The sequence below is a fragment of the Triticum aestivum genome, chromosome 7A (assembly GCF_018294505.1).
Source record: "Triticum aestivum cultivar Chinese Spring chromosome 7A, IWGSC CS RefSeq v2.1, whole genome shotgun sequence".
NCBI lineage: Eukaryota > Viridiplantae > Streptophyta > Magnoliopsida > Poales > Poaceae > Triticum > Triticum aestivum.
In genome coordinates, this window is record NC_057812.1 from 648854343 (window position 1) to 648874675 (window position 20333).

Below are 20333 nucleotides of genomic sequence, written 5' to 3' on the forward strand. Positions count from 1 at the left end.
GTCAGGGCACTCCGCCTCCTTCTCCGCCTGTGCCGGCGCGCCCGAGCAGCCAGCCTCCTCCTTCTCCGCCTCGTCAGCAAGGGCGGAAGAGACCTGCCGCCGCTCCGGCAGCTCCGGCGCGTCGTAGTCCTTCTCCTCTGCCTCGTAAGCAAGTAAAGAAGACAACCGCTCCGTCTGCTCGGCTGGCGTCTAGCAGTACTGCCAGAGGCGGGAGGACATACAGATTCGGTCCTTCTCTGAAGACTCTAGAGAAGTTACCATACGAGAGGACCCCAGAGGAGAATGCCGAGATCGCGCGAGAAGAAGTGAGGAACTTCTTTGAAGGGGTGAAATCGAAGAAACATCCACCTCCAGAGGAGAAGGTAGATCCGGTGAAAGCGAAGCGCACTCTGGCTGCCCTGACAAAACCACCCAAGTCTCCGCCGAAAGGAAACTATGAGCGCATTATTGGAAAGGAATTTGTCGAAGCGGAGCGGTCGGGAAGTACTGTCAGTGATCAAAGGCTGAAAGAACGACGAGCTGGGAAACAAATTGCACAGTTCGGTGAACAAGCGAAGCAATCGTGTCCCCCGCTCAAGGTGCCTAGCGACATCGTCGCTAATGATCTGAGGATGGTGCCCGGTTATAGCAATCTTGGAGATTACTTGCCCGATGATGTACATTATGATTTCATGGAGGTGCAGATACAAAGATACGAGTACGGGAAGCCTCTCATCAAAGATGAAAGATCTCTATCAACGATGATGCGAAGATTGCATGATTGGTACTTGAAAATCTGCAGAGAGTCTGTGGGGAGGAGTACTTTGTATGTGAGAGTTAAAAAGGAGTATGACCTCGTTGGAATTGATCTGTTGCCTGTTCCATTTGAGGAGTTCTTTTAGTTTTTCAATCAATTGGCCCTCGATAAAGCAACGGTCACCTGCTACTGTCTGTAAGTAGTACTACTTCTGTCATTAAGTCTCTCTATATAGCTCAACTCTTTCATTGCATGTATTTATAATTATCCTCACTATATTATGCAGATTGAAGATCGCCGAATTGAAGAAAAGACAAGTAGGTGATATTGGGTTCATTAACACATATCTCATAGATGAAACTGAGGTTAAATTTCATCCCGTAGATACCGAGGCCAACTTGCTACGATCGTTGGTAATAAATGAAAACAAAGATATAATACTCTTTCCTTACAACTTCAAGTGAGTGTTACTGTCTTGTGCGTATTCGGTTTCCCTTATATATAAGTCAAGGTTATAGTAATGTAATTGATGAGTTATGCATGCGTGTGCAGTTTCCACTATATTATCCTAGAGATTAAGCTTGAGCAGGGACTAGTAACCGTCTTAGAAGACGAAAAGATCCTCAGGACTATGCGGACATGACTCAAATGCTCGAGAAGTAAGTTAAATCGATCATTATCCACCACATCAGCAACTTTGTTCATTTCCTAATATATCAAGTAATTGTTTTCTTTGTCTGGCAGGGTTTGGAAAAAATTCACCAAAAAAGCTCCGGGAGTCCCGAAGAAGCTGCAATTTAGACACCCGAAAGTAAGTACTATAGTAGCATGTTCCGCGCATCTCCTATTGATTCAAGCGCTAGTTTCATCAATACCATTTGACATTCTTGCTTATCAGTTTGATTGACCTCTATTTCTTGTAAAGTGGTTGTGGCAGGAACAAAGGAATAATTTCTGTGGATACTACATTTGCGAGTCCATCCGCCACACGACCTGTGAGCGGGGCTACTCTGACGAACAATACGAAGTGCGTAAATAACAACATTCACAATTTTATTTTATCACCATCATTTGTGTTGAGTTTCATTCATATATATATATATATATATATATATATATATATATATATATATATATATATATATATAGTGTTATTATTCATCACCCAGGGTGCAGAATAAGTTATTCTTCACCCGAGGTAATCTTATGATCATTTCATAATTAAATTATGCTTCGAATTCAAATAGTTACATTCCTATTGATTCACTACGTAAAATTTGACATAAGAAAATAAAAATATAGGTCATAAGACAAGAAAATTTGCAGTTTATGTGTATTTTAGACTATGTTTTTTACGTTTGTAATTTTACATAACATAAAATATTTTTTACGGCGATTATATATTTTCTTACGGTCCTTTTTGCGTCAGAAATAAGACAAAACTTACGGAACGTAAAATTACGATGCATTGATGGTAAAATAGAGGGGGGTGAAGAATAACTATTCCTCACCCAGGGTGACGAATAGCGCGACCCTATATATATATATATATATATATATATATATATATATATATATATATATATTGACCCCCTTCTTCAAATTAGATGTTTCGGAAGCGGGATGAACTCCTAGCACCAGCTCGCATGCGAGCAATTCAAGAGGAATTGGCGGCATTCTTTCTTGACCACGTGATCGCTGAAGACGGAGAATACTATGTGGACCATGAGTCCGTATGTTAGGAGATTATATTTGTAAGAGATAATTATTGTATATATGTAGCCGGTAGTGTCGGATAGATATACGAGAACTTGTTGTTCGACCAATCTCTCGGAGAAGGAGAGGTGGTCGATATCACTTCTCTCTGTATGCATATATGTTCATGACGATCTTCTGTTTTTTTCGTTTGCTTACTAGCTAGCTAGCGTGTCTAGTCCTCTCTATACGTATGTATAGTACGTAGCGTCGACCAAGCACGGACATAAGAGAGGACACTTCTCTCTATTAATTATAGCTAGCTAACATAATATATGAAACACCTAAATTAACCCCCAACCCCCCCCCCTCGGTTCGTAATGCAACCGGTATTAATACTCTTTTCTGGCCGAACCAAAGCCTCCTTTTCTACTAGTGAACGGTTGCTAATTAGATCTCCCAAGCCCATACATATAAAAGAAAAAAAATTATACCTATTTTTTGTGTCCACCTAAAAAGTAAACTAGCCCTCACGCCTAGCCCATGATCACCCAGCCCGGCGCCATGTAAATGTTTTAATCCATCCCCAAACACATGGCGATGTCATGCCGTTTAATTACTTTTTCAATTTTTCAAAAGCAATTACTTCTAAACCGCTTATTAAATTAATATTCGTTTCCGCCATTAGACCTCTCATGGAGAGCTCCTTGAAACTAGATCATGTGTGGATATGTTTTGACAAACTTTTTATCTGTGTAACTTTAGTGCTACAAGAACCAACTCCCTGCTTGGTTCGCTTTCCATGATGCCAGTTGTCCTAATGATGTCGTAAGTTGTCTACAATGACCGTAAAGTAGGCTAATATTATCCTTCCTACTATTAATAGTGAGTAGCTTAACAATATCCAGAGTCGCCTCTACAATACTTTGTAACATTGTAGGAAAGCTTAGTTTTCGAGGTAGCCAACATAGAAACAACGTTATACAACTTCCAAAGTAATATTGACAACTGAGCATCACTAAGGTAGACGACCTCATAGTGAAGTGTACACCTTAGATTTCGAGGTACCCAACTTAGAAATCATGGAAGGCAACTTTTGGACTGCTGCCAACCAGCTAATTAGCAACGGTATGCAACTTCAAGACAGACACGCCCGTGTTTAAGGGGTCATATTTGCTATGTCCGGCTGTAGATGCTCAGTGTGTAGACTCGGGCCAGAGGAATCTTTCCATTTATATGATGCATTTGGTGAATGGATTCATATTTAGGTGTGCGCTTAAGACGTCCAAAGAATTTAGCAGTTTGTTCTAGCGATAAGGAAACATGTGAGTTGGTATGGAAAGTGAAATGACACGAAGACAGCGAAAGATGACATACCAAACGAAACCGCGGCGGGTATCGATTAGGAGACAAATCGGTTGGCATGGAAAATGCAGAAACCGGAAACAAGGGATCCTCCCTCGGTGGAAGGCGTATCGTCGTCGGTACTAAAGACCACCAGAATGGGAAGCGAAAGGACCTTCCAAGTTCTGAAACTGAAGCAAGCGCGCGTTACCGCTCGCTCTCATCGTCCTGTATAAATTGAACGTAGCACGTACACAGCGTCACAGCCAGCACTTGCTAGAGCCTAGAGGCGATCAGTACCATGGCTTCCTCCGGCTCACTCCTCCCCGCCCTCCTCGTGCTGCTCCTGCTCACAGTCGCCGCCACCGCGTCGACGACTACGACGACCTTCGTCCGGGCGGGCGCTCCTCCGGCCGAGCTCGCCGAGCGGCTGCAGGGAGTGGGGCAGCAGCAGTGCTGGGAGATACTGATGGACATCAGGTCGTGCACGGGGGAGATCATCCTCTTCTTCCTCAACGGCGAGGCGTACCTGGGGCCCGGGTGCTGCCGCGCCATCCGCGCCGTTGAGCAGCACTGCTGGGCCGCGGACGCCATGCTGTCCGTCATCGGGTTCACCCCAGAGGAGGGGGACATGCTCAAGGGCTACTGCGACGCCGGTGACAGCGGCGAGGGGCAGCAGCGTGGTGCTCTTGACGGCGTTGCAAGTGACGGCGCCGTGGCCGCCGCTGCCGGAAGGAAGGGGCTTGGTGCCCCGTGAAGCTGAGAGTCTGAAGTGTGTGTCCACGTCCACCTGTAGGTTCTCGTGAATCCTGTGATGCTTCATGAGTTCATGTAATCTTTGTTGCGAAGCTGGGAGGCGAGTGGTTTCTCTGGGTTTTGTTCGTGTAACCCGACCCGAGTTGGCTATCGCTAACCCCAGCAAGGCTCGAATAATAGTTTCTCTGCCATATTACACCATTTTTCTCTTGAACTAATTAACTTTATGAGTAAACGTGACACACAAACCCAATCAAAATCAAAGACTAGACACGGTAAATATCAGAGTGGAATCACAGTGTAAGACAAACCAACCACGATGGTGCGCCGGCGCACGTGCCGGGAGGTTCAAGTTGTAGAGCGCGCCACCGCGCGCGTTCGACCGAGAGCTTGCAGGACCCGCCCCCTCTTTCCCCATCGGTGAGGCAGAGCAGGCCGAGACGCTCCAGGCCCCTGTGAAGGTAGATAGTTGTGGCCGGTCTATGCGCACCGGAACGCCATGCCATGCACGAACACGCCGTCTTGCGGCTCACGTCAAGGCTGGTGGCGGCAAACCCCACGGCGGCGAGGGAGGGCGCGGCGTGGACTCAGACGTGGGATGCAATGGACGAACGTTTGCAAGTGACCTGTTTGATGAAATGCCTCCTGACAGAGGGGGTGGGGGAAGAAGAGAGGACAAAACCTAAATGCCACGTGGTGAGTTTCTTACTCTAATCTGGTGTCGGACGAAAGTTATCCGGTTTTGAGATTTGAGGGGCTTAATTTCAACAAAAAAAAATCTTAAAAGGAGCGTATATAGACTTTAGGCAAACATGACGGACCAAAAATATATGTTTCTTCTTTTATGATAACGTCTACCGAGTTGATGCATTTGACCAGATCTCTCTCTCTCTCTCTCTCTCTCTCTCTCTCTCTCTCTCTCTCTCTCTCTTTTGATGATGGCATTTCTCTTTTTTTTTAGGAATGGCCATGAGATTTCTCTCATCATGAATGGCGATGTAGTCTTTGGATAGGACCTCCTTCACCTAGGCAACTTTTTATTTCCAGTTTATATAAAACAACATTTTTTACATTCTTCATCTTCTCATGCAAAGGCTGGTTATTCGTTCAATGTTACGATATCAACTTGATATAACATTTGAACGAGACACTAGTGCTACCTTCCATGTCCCTTCGTCGCTCCCTTCCGAAGGGTGGCACAGGCGGTGCCCCCAACCACGAGTGGGTAGCGGCAGGGACGGCTCCTTATCCCGCAGCGGCGTCCTCCACGAGCTGGTGAGCTCACGGGGGCGGGCAGCAGCCGGCACGACGTCGCGCCTTTTTGCGGTGGCGGGTGTGGTGAGGTGGGCCAGCTGGGAGGCATGGGCGGCTTGGCAGCTGCCTCAGAGCGTGCTCGAGGGTAAAAGTCGGGGCGGCTCCTGATCTGGACACGACGATGGTCGTTAGGGCCGGGCTTGTGATGGGGTGGTCGGTGCTCGGGTTGGTAGTTTGACGCAGAGGTGCGCGGTAGGTGTGGTCGCATGTGCGTGCAGTCGAGGTGGTAGTCCCAATCTAGGTCTGGATGGGTGGCGTCCGAGCTCTGTTTTCATGTGTGTGCTTCAGCGTTCGCGGCCAATGTGGAGCTCGGTTGTGGTGTCACGCTCGTTGGTGTTGACTCGCCTCCATGGTGGTGGTGTGAGTGAGGGCTCTCGGGTCGGCTGTCATGGTATGCTACTGCAAGTGCAGTGCAACTTCGGTCCGCTCTCTGTTCACTATAGTTGGGGCCCCTCCCTGGACTGGGGTAGGGGAAGGGGCTCTGGGCAAAGGTCTTGTTTCGATGGGGTTAATAGATACCCGCCACGATGTCACTATGGCGCCCTCGTTTTTTTTGTAGTTGTTGTCAAAGTCTTGGTGGTCGAGTTTTGAGTTGGCCAATGTGGGCATTGTTGGTTTTTGTTGTTGTTTTTTCTTAATGAATTTGATATAACGGGACTAATACTAATACCAGTACTAATACCGATACAAATAAAATAAAGTGTGTTTCTCTGATTTTTTGATTCCTTCACACATGTTATTAATTTTAATTATTTCCTATGGATAAATTAAATTCGTCGGGGTCCATGCATGAGATTTTCTTTCGAGGTGATTCTGAACTGTATCAGCATGAACCAACGATAATATGGGTTTGAGAGCCGCAAAAATAAATTGGCACCGCAACTGAACCTCTACCATCGGCTGCGCCTACCTCAGCTCGCATCTTTCACGTTAAATACTGACCACCCAGGGAATCGGCAAACACACGGTGAGAATAGAGGAGAGCAGCATCCTCATGTTCGGCGCCAGACATAGATTGTGTGGGCTGAATACTATACTTAAACAGGTGGGACAATTAAAGAGAAGGATTGTGGGCTGGATAGAATATTTAAATGGGTGGGATAATTAAAGGAGGGATTGAACAGAAATTGCTTTTGGACGCCGAGCTCCATGGAAGCTTCAAAATGCAAAATTTAAAATACGTGAAAATTCGTATTTTTACATTTCGAAAAATCTAAAAAAATACAGACATACATGAAGGCATAATGCACACGTGTGTAAAATTTCACAACGAAATACGATGAAATGAGGGATGTGCAAAATGAACAAATCTAGGGGGTTTTAACAGATGATACTATTCATTCTTCTATATCGTGAATGTTTCTTTCTTGTACAGGCCGCATTTTAATGTATTTCATCCTGAAATTATACATACATACACCTCACATCCCTGTTTACTTGTACAATTTTTTTCAGATCTCTTTGAAACCGAAACTTTTGAGTTTTGATTCTTTTCATAAATTCAGCCGCCATGAAGGCCGAGATCCAAAACGCCATACTGTCTTGAATGGCCACCACGAGAGTGCAAGAGAGGAGGCATGCGGAAGCGAGTTCGGCCCTATAGAAGCGAGAGCTAGTTTTGCATGCAACTGTATGGTCATACACGCATAGCTGGTTGAGGGATATTTTTTCAGGATGCGCAAGCTAGCTGATTGAGAAGTTCTTCTGAGATAATTGATCTATGCGATGTCCTACTAACTGAAAACGTTGATAAGGATCTGAGTAGTACATGGACAATATTTGTGTGGTCTTCACGTGTATGGTGTGTGTGTGCACTCTCTTTTTCTGAGTCATAATGTTAGATGCAACCTTACACCCAAAATGACTACAAAGTGAATGCTTTTAGGAAATTAGACCGTGATAATGCCATAACATTTTTAGTTTCTGAATGGCCTTTTAGAAGTCCTGATCTTATTCTCGCATATGTCCCAAAGTTCTTTTTATCTCTACCACATCGCCACAGCGTGATTATTAAGTCTTGCACTACTAGGGTGTGGCAATATGAGGATTTTTCTCCCTGTTGCAATGCATGGGTATTTGCACTAGTATATCTTTAAAATAATGAATGCAGATAAATGGATTTTATCGGAAAAAGAAGGTTGTCCCGTTTCGACGTTAAGCGCGGGCCTACAGCTGTACCGGTGAGATCCATGTGGAGAGATGGCATTCTCTCTTGGATTCTTGGTCGATCGATGTGGATATGTACAGTCGACTTGTTCAACCATTGACTGATGTGATGTAAATAGGTAATCATGCATTCTAGTATTACTTTGATCCTGCCGTCCCATGCATATTATACATACACGCGCTCTGCAGGCTACCCACATCACAAAGACTTGTTCCTAACTTCCTACCTGACCATGTATATCATCTCCCTATAAATACAGCCTTCTCCACTCCTTAAACATCACACAATTGAAGCAGCATAGCAACCAATTCTAAAGCTCGACTGCTTGCTAAGTTACTCTAGCGAGGAGAAAGCAAAGAGACATGGCCATTCGAGTGTTGCTCCTTGCAGGAGCTCTCCTGGTCCTTGCATGCTCGCATGGCGCCACGGCCTCCGACCCTAGCCTTCTCCAGGACTTCTGCGTTGCCGACAAGACGTCTCCAGGTACAACATGCACACCGATATACTCCATGGAATTGTAGCTAAGCAATCACCCATCTTTTATCTTATACGAATGCATTCACCCATGTAGTGCATCTCAACGGACTGGCTTGCAAAGCGGCAAAAGAGGTCGTCGTCGAGGACTTCTACTTCTCCGGTCTCCACGTGGCCGGCAATACAACCAACAAGCAGGGCTCTGCGGTGACCGCCGTCAACGTCGCGCAGATCGGTGGGTTGAACACCATGGGCGTCTCCCTCGTCCGCATAGACTACGCGCCGTTTGGCCTCAACCCTCCCCACACCCACCTGCGTTCCACCGAGATTTTGACCGTGCTGGAGGGCTGCCTACACGTCGGGTTCGTGACATCGAACCCCGAGAACAAGCACTTTGACAAGGTTTTGAACAAGGGAGATGTGTTTGTGTTTTCTAAGGGCCTCGTCCATTACCAGTACAATAACATGACGAGTAACGCGGTGGCCATTGCGGCGCTGAGCAACCAGAACCCTGGAGTGATCACGATAGACAACACGGTGTTTGGAGCAGAGCCTTCCATCCCGGCTGGTATTACTACCAAAGCCTTCCAGGTTGAGAAGAGCACGGTGGATTGGATCCAAGCACAGTTCTAAGTTGTGTTCCCACGAGTGCGTTTGCTTGTCTATATATCAAGTCAATAGGTATATTTTGTGTAGTTTATATTATTCAACTTTGCATTGCATTACATTATTTTTAGGGAGTGTATATTTGACGTTTGACTGAAAATCAATTGGACATCAGTCAAGTTTTCCAACCAATGAAGAACGACACTTGTATGTATTTGTGTGTCCCTTTTTTGTGCATCTCCGCTGTATGTATGTCATCAGGAGAAAGGCCAATCCTAATCGGGTTGGAACTATACCCGGTTTCAAACATATGTGAGCTACAACTATCGCAATACCACATCCAAGAAAAAGCCTACTGATCCATCGACGTACCCTCTGTAGGTCTTGCATCATCAACGTACAGCCTACTTACAATCACAGTGATAAGTAGACTGCCATTAGAGTCTGCTAGTAACTTGCAGTCTACTCATAGTGATATCTTAAAAGTTAAAGACTAGATACACAAAACTTACAGTCAAATTAGCACTGGAACTTCTACAATTACAGTGTATTTACGCATAATTTACACTAATATGTGTGATTATTACAGTAACATTATGACCGGAACTTGTCGAGTCTCAAAGACACCCTTTTGCAGCGCCGAGTCATGAGTTGGTATGTATGTACGCGGGTTGGACTGGACCCATTTGCATTCTATGACAAGCAGGTGTAAAACTTTGAAATTACAGTAAGAAAACCTTGCAAGTATAGTACCTCGTGCCATCTACGGATTATAGACACAACTGAACCAACATACACACTGCCTATCATACAGATGACCACACATTGAACCAACATACGCACTGCGCTATCCATAGTGTGAGCAGTTTAACATCTCTCTAATGCAAAAAAGCCTTCTTCTCCATCATTGTTAATTCACAGTCTGAAAGAAAGGATCAAACAAGAATTAGACCAATCATTAAGATATACAGCACAAAGGGAAGCAATTAACACTGAGCCAAAAAGCTGAAAATACATAGTACAAGAGACAGTGAATGATGTAGACGAGCACAGTAAATTAGGCAACCTGGAGCCAAAAGTACAACTAAAAAAGACTGGAAATCATGAACCTCTTTACTGTAAATTTGAAGTATAAAAAATAGAAGTGTTTACATCATCAAAGAAATCAGTAACAAGAAGTCTAGAACTTATCCACCCTGTTGAACTCGCAGAAAAACTATCATTAGCATACTTCTGTCCTTAAGTTCGGAATGTCAGCGCTTGAAAAATGGTCAACAACTTGAGTCCTTGCAGTCCATACTTCCATAATCTTGAATGTAAAGACACCACAATTGTGTGCCTGGTTTCACATGAATAAAGGAAGAAAACAAAAAAAATAAGATACCAACATGGGAGTAATAAAAGCATCCCAGAATCCTATAAAGTGTGTAATCCGTTCGAATAAAAGAAAATACCAGAGATAAATCTTAAAAGATAACAACACAGTGCCTTCAAAAGGGAAACAAATTTAGAAGCAAATTGATTAAAAATGTACTAGCAGATCACTAAACTGCAAGTGAAATTCAGAATGCTCATTAAAAGATGGATCAAGGAAAGCAAAGGCTCTTCCCTTCAAACAAACAAAGAAACAAAACCAATGTTTTCGAACGGTTATGGGGAAGTACAGCTGCAACTAGGAAGAGTAATATGAAGAAAAATGTATATATTGTAAATGAGAAATAAAAAAAGAAATGGTAAAGACAAACACCAAAAAAGAAGGCAGAAATTAAATTACTTACATGGAGGAAATGAGAAATAAAAAGAAAGGGCAAAGACAAACACCAACAAGGAACCATGGAGTCAGAAATCCTTCAATTCCAATTGGGGAAAAGACGAATACCAAAGCCGCAACAACTAATTGGGGGAGAACCATGGAAGATCATACAAGAGACGATCCACAGGCTGAAAGTCCTTCAATTCCAATGTCTTTGCTCATGCCTAGTGCATTTCTTTGAGATCTAGAACCTGTAAAATCACAAGAATGAAAAGCAGAGATCGCAAATTCTTTCCATTTAACAGAGTGTATTGCACAGACCACTCTAGTTAAAAATCAAAGAAACTGGTCAGTTTTGTTTCAAAAGCACCAGGGCAAAAGAAGCTAAAATTTACAATAGCAAAACAATACTGAAATTACTATTATCAAGTTGCTGAAATTACTAGACAAGCAGAAATTCCTGTTCCTGTGCACAGCAAAGTTTCTGACACAAAGGTAGATTCAGTATATATTGACAACGTGAATAGAGGCAACACTACCCAACAAAGACAATATGAATTACAGCCTAATTACCACTGTAATGTTACTGAAATTACACTGTAATTGGGCTGACCGTAAATATTCTAGTAAAAATTGCACTGTGATTACCCATGGAAATTACACTATAACAACATCGTAAATTATAGAGAATTTGCACTGTAATTATAGTAAAATAGCAGTGTGATTTACAGTGTAATTACCCTGAAAATTACACCGTAATTACACTGTGATTACAAGTACGCTGTAAGAACACTACAATTACAATATGCTTACTCTGTAAGTTGAGAGGAAATTACACTGTAATTAAAATGAAATTACAATCTTGAAGCAGCTGTCAACTTAGATGCAACACTACCCAAAACATACAAAAAAAAGTTTATAAAATGGATACAAATACTACCAAATAAAGACAACCCACAAAGAAAAAGGTTCTAAAATGCTTGCAGATACAACATAGGCAACACCCCCCCCCCCCCCCCCCAAATACTTTAATTGCATCGAAACTTCATTGTGATCTAGTGTAATTAACCTGAAAATACACTGACAAAAGCACTGTAATAACCTGAAATTAGATTGTAATTGCAGTGACTGTAAACTAAAAATCATAGAAGTTACAGCAAAAATTGCACTGTGGTTACCTCTAGAAATTACGGTGTCATTACTCTGTAATTTCAGAGGAAATTACACTGTAATTAAAATGAAATTACAGTTATGAAGTTGCCGTAACTTCGATGCAACTACTACCTAAGAACGCACACCCCAGCATCTAACAAAAAAAAGGTCAGCGAAATCAAACGCCCAGGCTAGCAGAAACAAAATCAACAGGGGAATTAGATCCACCGTTTCATCCATGCACCTATCACTGTAACATTGTAGTAGCAGGAAAAAAAATCCACCACTAAGACTACACATACACCCACATCTACATCAAACACAAGGGAATCGAATCAAACCAGAAGATCTAGAAGAAATTCAATGGGGAAAGGGAGAAGACCCGGATAACGAACTGAAATCACACGACACTGGAGCGGAAATCAATCTGAAAGAAGAGGAGGATGAGTAGATCAGAATCACCATGGATGACGAGGAAATCGCCAAGAACTGCCTCCCTCTCTCATCTTTAACTCGCGCGAAGAAATGAGAAAGGGCAAGAATAAAAAAAAGACAGAGAGCCAGGAGATAGGCAGTAACGGGTTGGCTGGAAAACGAAAGCGCGCCTAGTAACAGACACATAGAAAAACGTCCAAAAAAGCCAGCACCCAGCGCGCACCTCGGCACGAGATCAAACGGCCAAAAATTTGAATGCAAACCAATTGTAAATCACTCGAATGTAAATTAGCAAAACCGTATTTTTATAACAGTGTAAGTCGAGGATATTGTGTCCTCACGGATGTATGTTTTTTCCTGTTTATTGTTGGTGTGTTTTTGGACACACCCATATTGACTATTTTTTTCCATAGCTAAATTGCACCGTCTTGTGTATAATATTGATGTGTTGTGCGAGACATCCCTATTTTTTACTTCAAACGTAAATTGTTCTTTTCCTGTGTAACTAGCACAGTGGCACATCTTTTATTGTGATGAAATTGTTGAAAAATAATGTTTTTGATATTCTATTGCCAATGCTTAATTTAATATCATCAGAAAGCAAAATTATTAAAGGCCTCTTTGGCATGCAGGATTTTAAAACCATGCAAGTTCAAATAGAGGACTAGAAGCACAATAATTTTGTAAAAAAAAAAATTGGGTTCAATAAATGTCAGGCCATAATAATAATAAGTACTCCATTTGTTCTGATATATATTGCAACGTAGATTTTCTTTTCAAAATCTAGCTTTATAAACTTTGACCTAAGTTTGTAGAAAAAATTATCAACATCTAGAAACCGAATCATTACCATTAGATCATGAAATGTATTTCATATGGTATATATTGGGTATTGTATATATTGGTCAAAATTTATGAAATTTGACTTTTTGATAAAACCAAATCACATTATAGATTTTTTTATGTTACTAAATACCTCAATATGATTTTTATTTTCTGCTATATTTTTTGAAATAAATATGACCGAACTAATGTGTATAGAAATATGGATATTACATTGGCTGCTCTCACATCATGTCATCATGTGTGCCTAGCTAGTACATCAGACCCGCTACAGAACCCTTTGAAATCCCTGATATTTTAGAAAATAAATGGTAAACCAAATGTTTTCTTAGGATAATATTTTGGGTTCTCGATTTGGTCTTCTAACTATTAAACCAGATAATTTTATCCATCAACTCTTCATACTCTGTATGTTTGTTTCTTGTAGTGGGTTTCGGTATTTAATTTTTTTTGACCAATGGCACCATTGTGTAAGCCACATCACACAACTTTTCATTTTTAAAATGGTTTTCAATATTAAAAAACAACTGCATGTTCTTGAAATCATGAAAAGTATAAAAGAAATACAAATTTGACAACATTCTCAAATGTGGTTTTCATTAAATCTCCATTTTTTAATTTATTCTAAATTTCTTATCGTTTGCTTTACCTATTGGTAAGGATTTTCGTAAATAAGATAAAAAGTATAAGTATTTGAAATAATTTTTATGGAAACTTTTATGTGCGCACCACATAAGATAAAACTACCTTTGTAATAGTTAGATCCACTTCGAGGAACAAATTTACAAAATGTCAGGAGTTGGGGAGATCAAATATATATGCTTTAAGATGTTCATCATGGAGCCTGCACACTCACCCAATAGTTGAGAGAATAAAATTATCATTTCTTTTAGAATAATCACCACATAAATATAGGAATATTCGGGGAGTTCAAATTCAATTTGATTCATGGTACAATAAGAGAGATATGTGGGTGAATAGTAGCTGATTTAATTGGGTTATGAATATAGCCAAACATCCCTTTCAACATTCAATTTTTTTTATCTCTGTATTCAATTTTATTTAGAATATGCCACAACACTTATGGGGGTATTTCAAGGCAGTGAGTACTGGATGCAACCCGAATCAGGAGGGTTCTCGATCACATATATGTATTGTTTTGCGATAAATTGGTAAATATATGACATATATGACTTTTTTGAGTAGTCAATCAGACAAATAAAATACTTCATATGTTATGCATTTAACAATGAGCCATAGAACACACATGATATTACGTAGACCAAAGAATTTTCCATGACATGAGGCTCCAATTCTTCTAAACACATATGCACCTGGCATGTTCCACTTGTTCTCAAGCAGCACCACAAGAAAGGGACAGATGGAGCTAGCTAGAAAATTAAAATATTTGGTTTGGAAGTTGCAGTGGCGCATGGAACTATGGAAGTACCATTCACATGGCTCCAGCTAGTGGTTCAGCCTCACATGTCAGTACTTTTTTCTTGAATCGTGTATGACTATGGTAGGAAAAACTCATGTGAAAAATCTATGCATGCAACCAAGGAAGTGATTATCTCAATCACAGAAAGAGGAAATTGTGATCTCTCATTTCCGCGGTTCCTCGCTCTGAAGCACACAGCAGCCACCAGGACCAGAAGTGGAGCCATGGCCGACCACGGGACAAAGATCATGGCATGTAGCTCGGCTTGTGCACATTAGATCGTGGTATTCATACCTATAATTATGTACATACATCGAGCCAAAGCGAATAGGCAATGGCTTATATGAGTCCACAATTCATATTAGATCGGTATGTTCAGTCAGGAGCGACGAATGTAATGAATAACATGTTGTAATGAATTCAACCTTTTAAATACAATATTAAAAAATATTCTAGGTCTAGTAGATTAATTATCCCGTTTGTATACTAACTCGGCACTTTTTCTATAGGGTGATATTAGGACCTTAAGTTTAAGTTTTGATCATGGCATTTTTAATTGGAATAAAATACTATGATTTCCCTGGTCTGGTCATTACATTTGTTATTTGTAGATTAAGTCACCAATTAACTTGTGTGTGATGCTATATAAGGAGTGTTGAATAAAGTTTTTTAATTGTGGCATCTTTTTCCAATGAAATAAAAGGTTGCATTTTAAAAATAGTTACTTATTTGGAGTAATGTTATATTAGGATGCTGACTTAAAGTTCTAATTTTATTTTGTCCTGATTAGTCATCTGTGTACAATATTCCTAAAAAAGGTTTCACATAATCACATGTAGATGTAACAATAAGCATTAATTTCTTTTATTTATGTCGATGATGATGCTGAACACCATTGATGGACTTGTGAGCAGATGCGGACATCATGCTAGACCAATCAGAATCCTTGTCCAGCACAAATTGTTTTTAGTCTACATGAGAAGTAGTACTCGATTATTATATTCCGAATAAGTAGTACTCAGTTTAGCTAATAGCGTTCTTTCTTTAGGGTCAAGTGCGTCTTTCCTAATTAATCATGTAGTTCAGATACATGAGATGCAACTAAAAGAGAGATACGTGAGATGTGGTAGTTTTTTTAGTTTTCTTTGAAAGGACGTGAGATCTAGTAGTTTTTTCTTTTGCTTTTTAAGGGACACATAGATAGATGTATGGTGCATACGCCAAGACACAGGCGCTCATACAGTACAGACACAAGCACTCATACATACGCGCATACGCTCACCCTTATAAAGGCACACACGCACATCCTACCCCTATGACCCCTATGAGTATCTCTGAGAGACTGAGCCGGCATATCATCTTGAGATTTACGAAGTCACCGTAGGCCTCGTAGGCCTCGTCGTCGATAGGAACGTCTCCTCCCACTGAAAGTGCATCGCCAGAAATCCTAAAATAAATCCAGGAATAATGCGAGCACCAGGACTTGAACCCTGATGGGCTGGGGATACCAGGGTCCCTCTAACCATCGAATCATAGGTTGGTTCGCTTCTTTTAGCTAATTGAGTCATACATGTAGAGTACATTTCCTATCTAATTGTGAGTTTGCGGTCTAGTAGTGTGGCTACATAAATCTAATGGTTATACTTTATTGGTCCACCAAATTAATGGTCGGATGTCTCTAATTTTTGTGGGATTTTCTAGCCTATTTTTCATTTTCCTGGTTAGCAAGCCTAGTACTTTTGATATAGAAGATGTGTTGGCACGAAGGAGCCCACAAACATCCATCCGATAAGCCCCTTGTACATGCATCTAAAAATAAATAAGAAGAAGGATGATGATGATGTAGCAACCGTATTTGTGCTAACAAATAAAACCACCTATTTAATTATAGGATAATGCATTATTAATATGCCAAAATTCAAAAGTTGAGGAATAATCACAAGAAAATAATCTTGAGAATCGCTACCATTTAAAAACTACAGAATTACTGTTTAGGAGAAGCTCACCGGCGAATGCTCTCATCCAAGTGTTTGGAGCCATCCACTAGTAGAAAACAGAGCTTTAAAACCGGTTTGTAAGGGCATTTAGTGCGGCACTAAAGGGTGGAGACTAAAGACCCCCCTCCCCTTTAGTACCGGTTCGGCACGAAACACCAGTAAAGGCCCACCATGTGGCGTGAGCTCGCGTCGTGGTATGGGGGACCTTTAGTACCGGTTGGTACGAAAGGTATTTTTTTGAAATTATTTTTTTGAAAATTTTGAATTTTTTTGTTCTTTTTTCAATTTTCTGAATTATTTGATGATTTAGTCTCTAATCACCCCTCTTAACTGCTCAAGTGTTGATCACTCATTCCAAATCGTCTAACTTCCCGACCGGTCACTCATCCTCTCACTCCTCCAGCCCGAGCACGCTTAACTTCAGAGTTCTATTCCCCCTACTTTCCAAGTCTGCACTTATTGTTTTCCTGATAAATGTAAGCTGTCAATCCTATTAACCCTCAGCGGTTTAGCTTGAGCATTAGGTCACACGTTTCACCGTTTGAGTTTGAAACTATTATTCTAAAAAACAGTAATTATTTAGTAACATTAATATTTCTTGAATAAGTTTGACCATAGTTTGACCAGATTTGACCAAAATTCAAAAAATTGAAATAATTATTTAGTAACACTAATATTCTTGACTAATTATGTAGTAACATTAATACTTCTTGAATAAGTAGTTCGACCAGATTTAACCAAAATAAAAAAGCTGAAATTTGAGCATATCTTTTTTTCCTTTTGGGATTTGAGGATTCTAAAAAATTGCAAACATGCCATAGGCTGTCAAAATCGGATGCAGATTTTCGTGCTGAATTTTTTGATATATTATACGTTTTTTTCCGACATCGTATGCAAAAGTTATAGCCGTTTTACATTTTCCCTACTCTTTTTGCAAAACATGTCCAAATTTAAATTTTCAAATTTTCCTAACTAGTAGATGTAGTAATATAACTACCTCTCGAATGATTTTATTTTTTAAAGTTTTTATCATTTTCTTTTGATTTTTTCAAAACTGAAATGGTGATACACCCGGGGGGGGGGGGGGGGGGGGGGTAGAGTTTGAAAATTGCCCTATAGTCCCGGTTTCTGTCTCCAACCGGGACTATAGGTCAGATCCCTTTAGTCCCGGTTCATGGCACGAACCGGTACTAAAGGTTAGCCCTTTAGTACCAGTTTGTGCCATGAACCAGTACTAAAGGTGATCGTGGGGCCCCGGCCTAACGCGAGCCTGCCACCGCCCCTTTAGTACCGGTTCGTGGCACGAACCGGTACTAAAGGTTCAACATGAACCGGCATTAATGCATAGCCGTTCAAACCGGCATTAATGGTATCATTAGTACCGGGTCAAAATCAAACCGTGACTAATGTGTCTCACATTAGGTCCTTTTTCTACTAATGATCTCCTCTAACCAAGAATGAGCTTTTGGCGGTCAATCTTCATCTTCTACATGTTCTTCTACCAAGTAGATACTGAAGTCGATATTTTTCCAAAAGATTGTTCTTCATGGTCTCTCCCTTGTGTACCTTATTTAGAGTCTCGTGGAGATGTATATAACACAGAGTTTGTGCTCATTCACTGAACACTAGCTAAGCAACTTTAATCAGCCTTTGCATGCACATATATCATTACAACCTGATGACGATGGACAAGTTGTAACTAAAGATGCTCATGCTACTGTAGAAGTGCTTAGTAGTACTAGCGGCACAAAATAGCTACCAGTGGCAGGCGTCGGGCCCGTCATTGGTATTTAGGTTAACAGTGGCGGGCATGGAGTACCGCCCACCACTTGGTATTCTAAATACCAATGGTGGACAATATTTTGGGCCCCTATTTAGGTTACCAATGGCGGGCATAATTTTGTGCCCGCCACTGCTAAGGTTTACTAGAACCCGCAATGAATCCCGATGGGCCAGGAAAGCCTGCACCCACCGGGTCGCCGCCATCCATGTGTGTATGGGATGTCCATGACATAGCCAGCATAGCCTCATTGTCATTGTAGCGGACGCCACTAACGAGCCTGGCGTCGTTTTAGCCAGCCAGTGCCAACGAGCCCCGCTAGTTGTTGTCACGGCGGTGTTCACAGCAGGATCAGGCAGCCACTGAATGGAATGAACATCATATCAATTTCACATTCACAACGAGTAATGTTTTGATTTCACATTTCATTACTATGACCATTCACAGGGAACATGCAACAGTAGCAAATATAGATCAAACAACTCTGTGTGGATTTTGAAACAAGTTCTGGATTAACTGAATTAGTAGCAGCGGCAACCTAGCATCAATGTATTTTAAAAGAACATAAAACCTAGATGCAATTACATACCGTTCCCTTTAGATTCTTGCCGTAGAAGGATCGCATGTTCTCTTGGATTCTTGGTCAATCGATGTAGATATGTACATGTGACTTGTTCAAGCATAGATTGATGTGATGTAATCATATATGCGATATATTAATTCGATCCTGCCGTCCCATGCATATTATACATACACACATGCGTAGCAGGCTGTCCAGATATAAACACGCGCTCTGCAGGCTGCCCACATCACAAAGACTTGTTCCTACACCCAACCATGTATATCTAGACATACATATATGCATGGCAAGATCTCCCTATAAATACTAGCCTTCTTCACTCCTTCAACATCGCCCAATCCAAGCAGCATAGCAACCAATTCCAAAGCTCGACTGCTTGCTAATTTACTCTAGCGAGGTGAAGAAAAAGAGACATGGCCATTCGAGTGTTGCTCCTTGCAGGAGCTCTCCTGGCCCTTGCGTGCTCGCATGGCGCCACCGCCTCCGACCCCAGCCTTCTCCAGGGTTCTGCGTCGCCGACAAGACGTCTGCAGGTACAATACGCATACTGCTATATTTAGTTGAGCAACCACCCATCTCGGTTATCTTATACGAATGCATCTACCCACACAGTACGTGTCAACGGACTGGCTTGCAAGGCCGCCAAAGAGGTCGTCGTTGAGGACTTCTACTTCTCCGGCCTCCACGTGGCCGGCAATACGACCAACAAGCAGGGCTCCTCGGTGACCGCCGTCAATGTAGCGCAGATCGGCGGGCTGAATACCATGGGTGTCTCCCTCGTCCGCATCGACTACGCCCCGTTTGGCCTTAACCCTCCCCACACCCACCCGCGTTCCACCGAGATCCTGACCGTGCTAGAGGGCTGCCTACATGTCGGTTTCGTGACTTCGAACCCCGAGAACAAACACTTTGAGAAGGTTCTCAACAAGGGAGATATATTCGTGTTCCCTAAGGGCCTCGTCCATTACCAGTACAATAATGGCACGACCCATGCAGTGGTTCTTGCGGCGTTGAGCAGCCAGAACCCTGGAGTGATCACGGTAGCCAACGCGGTGTTTGGAGCGGAGCCTTCCATCCCGGTTGGTATTACTACCAAGGCCTTCCAGGTGGAGAAGAACACGGTGGATTGGATCCAAGCACAGTTCTAAGTATGTGTTCCCACAAGTATGTTTGTTTGTGTGTCGAGTCGATCGGTACTATTTTATTTAGAATATTCAAATTGGCATTGTATTACATTCTTTTTATAACATTGTAAGTCGA

At 41.8% G+C, this 20333-nt stretch overlaps 2 protein-coding genes and 1 pseudogene across 2 annotated transcripts; all 3 read left to right on the forward strand.

Annotated features, from left to right (window-relative positions):
• The first annotated feature begins 4043 nt into the window (after nt 1-4043).
• LOC123147492 (egg cell-secreted protein 1.3-like) lies at nt 4044-4744 on the forward strand. The gene has a single exon (XM_044566758.1). It carries the CDS (start codon nt 4077-4079, stop codon nt 4530-4532), a length of 456 nt encoding a protein of 151 aa, XP_044422693.1. The 5' UTR covers nt 4044-4076; the 3' UTR covers nt 4533-4744.
• Nucleotides 4745-8374: 3630 nt separating this feature from the next.
• On the forward strand, nt 8375-9119 carry LOC123148824 (putative germin-like protein 2-2). The gene is made up of 2 exons (XM_044568328.1): nt 8375-8495; nt 8584-9119. The coding sequence occupies exons 1-2, from the start codon at nt 8375-8377 to the stop codon at nt 9117-9119; spliced, it is 657 nt and encodes a 218-aa protein (XP_044424263.1).
• Nucleotides 9120-19486: 10367 nt separating this feature from the next.
• LOC123148766 (putative germin-like protein 2-2) lies at nt 19487-20221 on the forward strand (annotated as a pseudogene).
• The last annotated feature ends 112 nt before the right edge of the window (nt 20222-20333 follow it).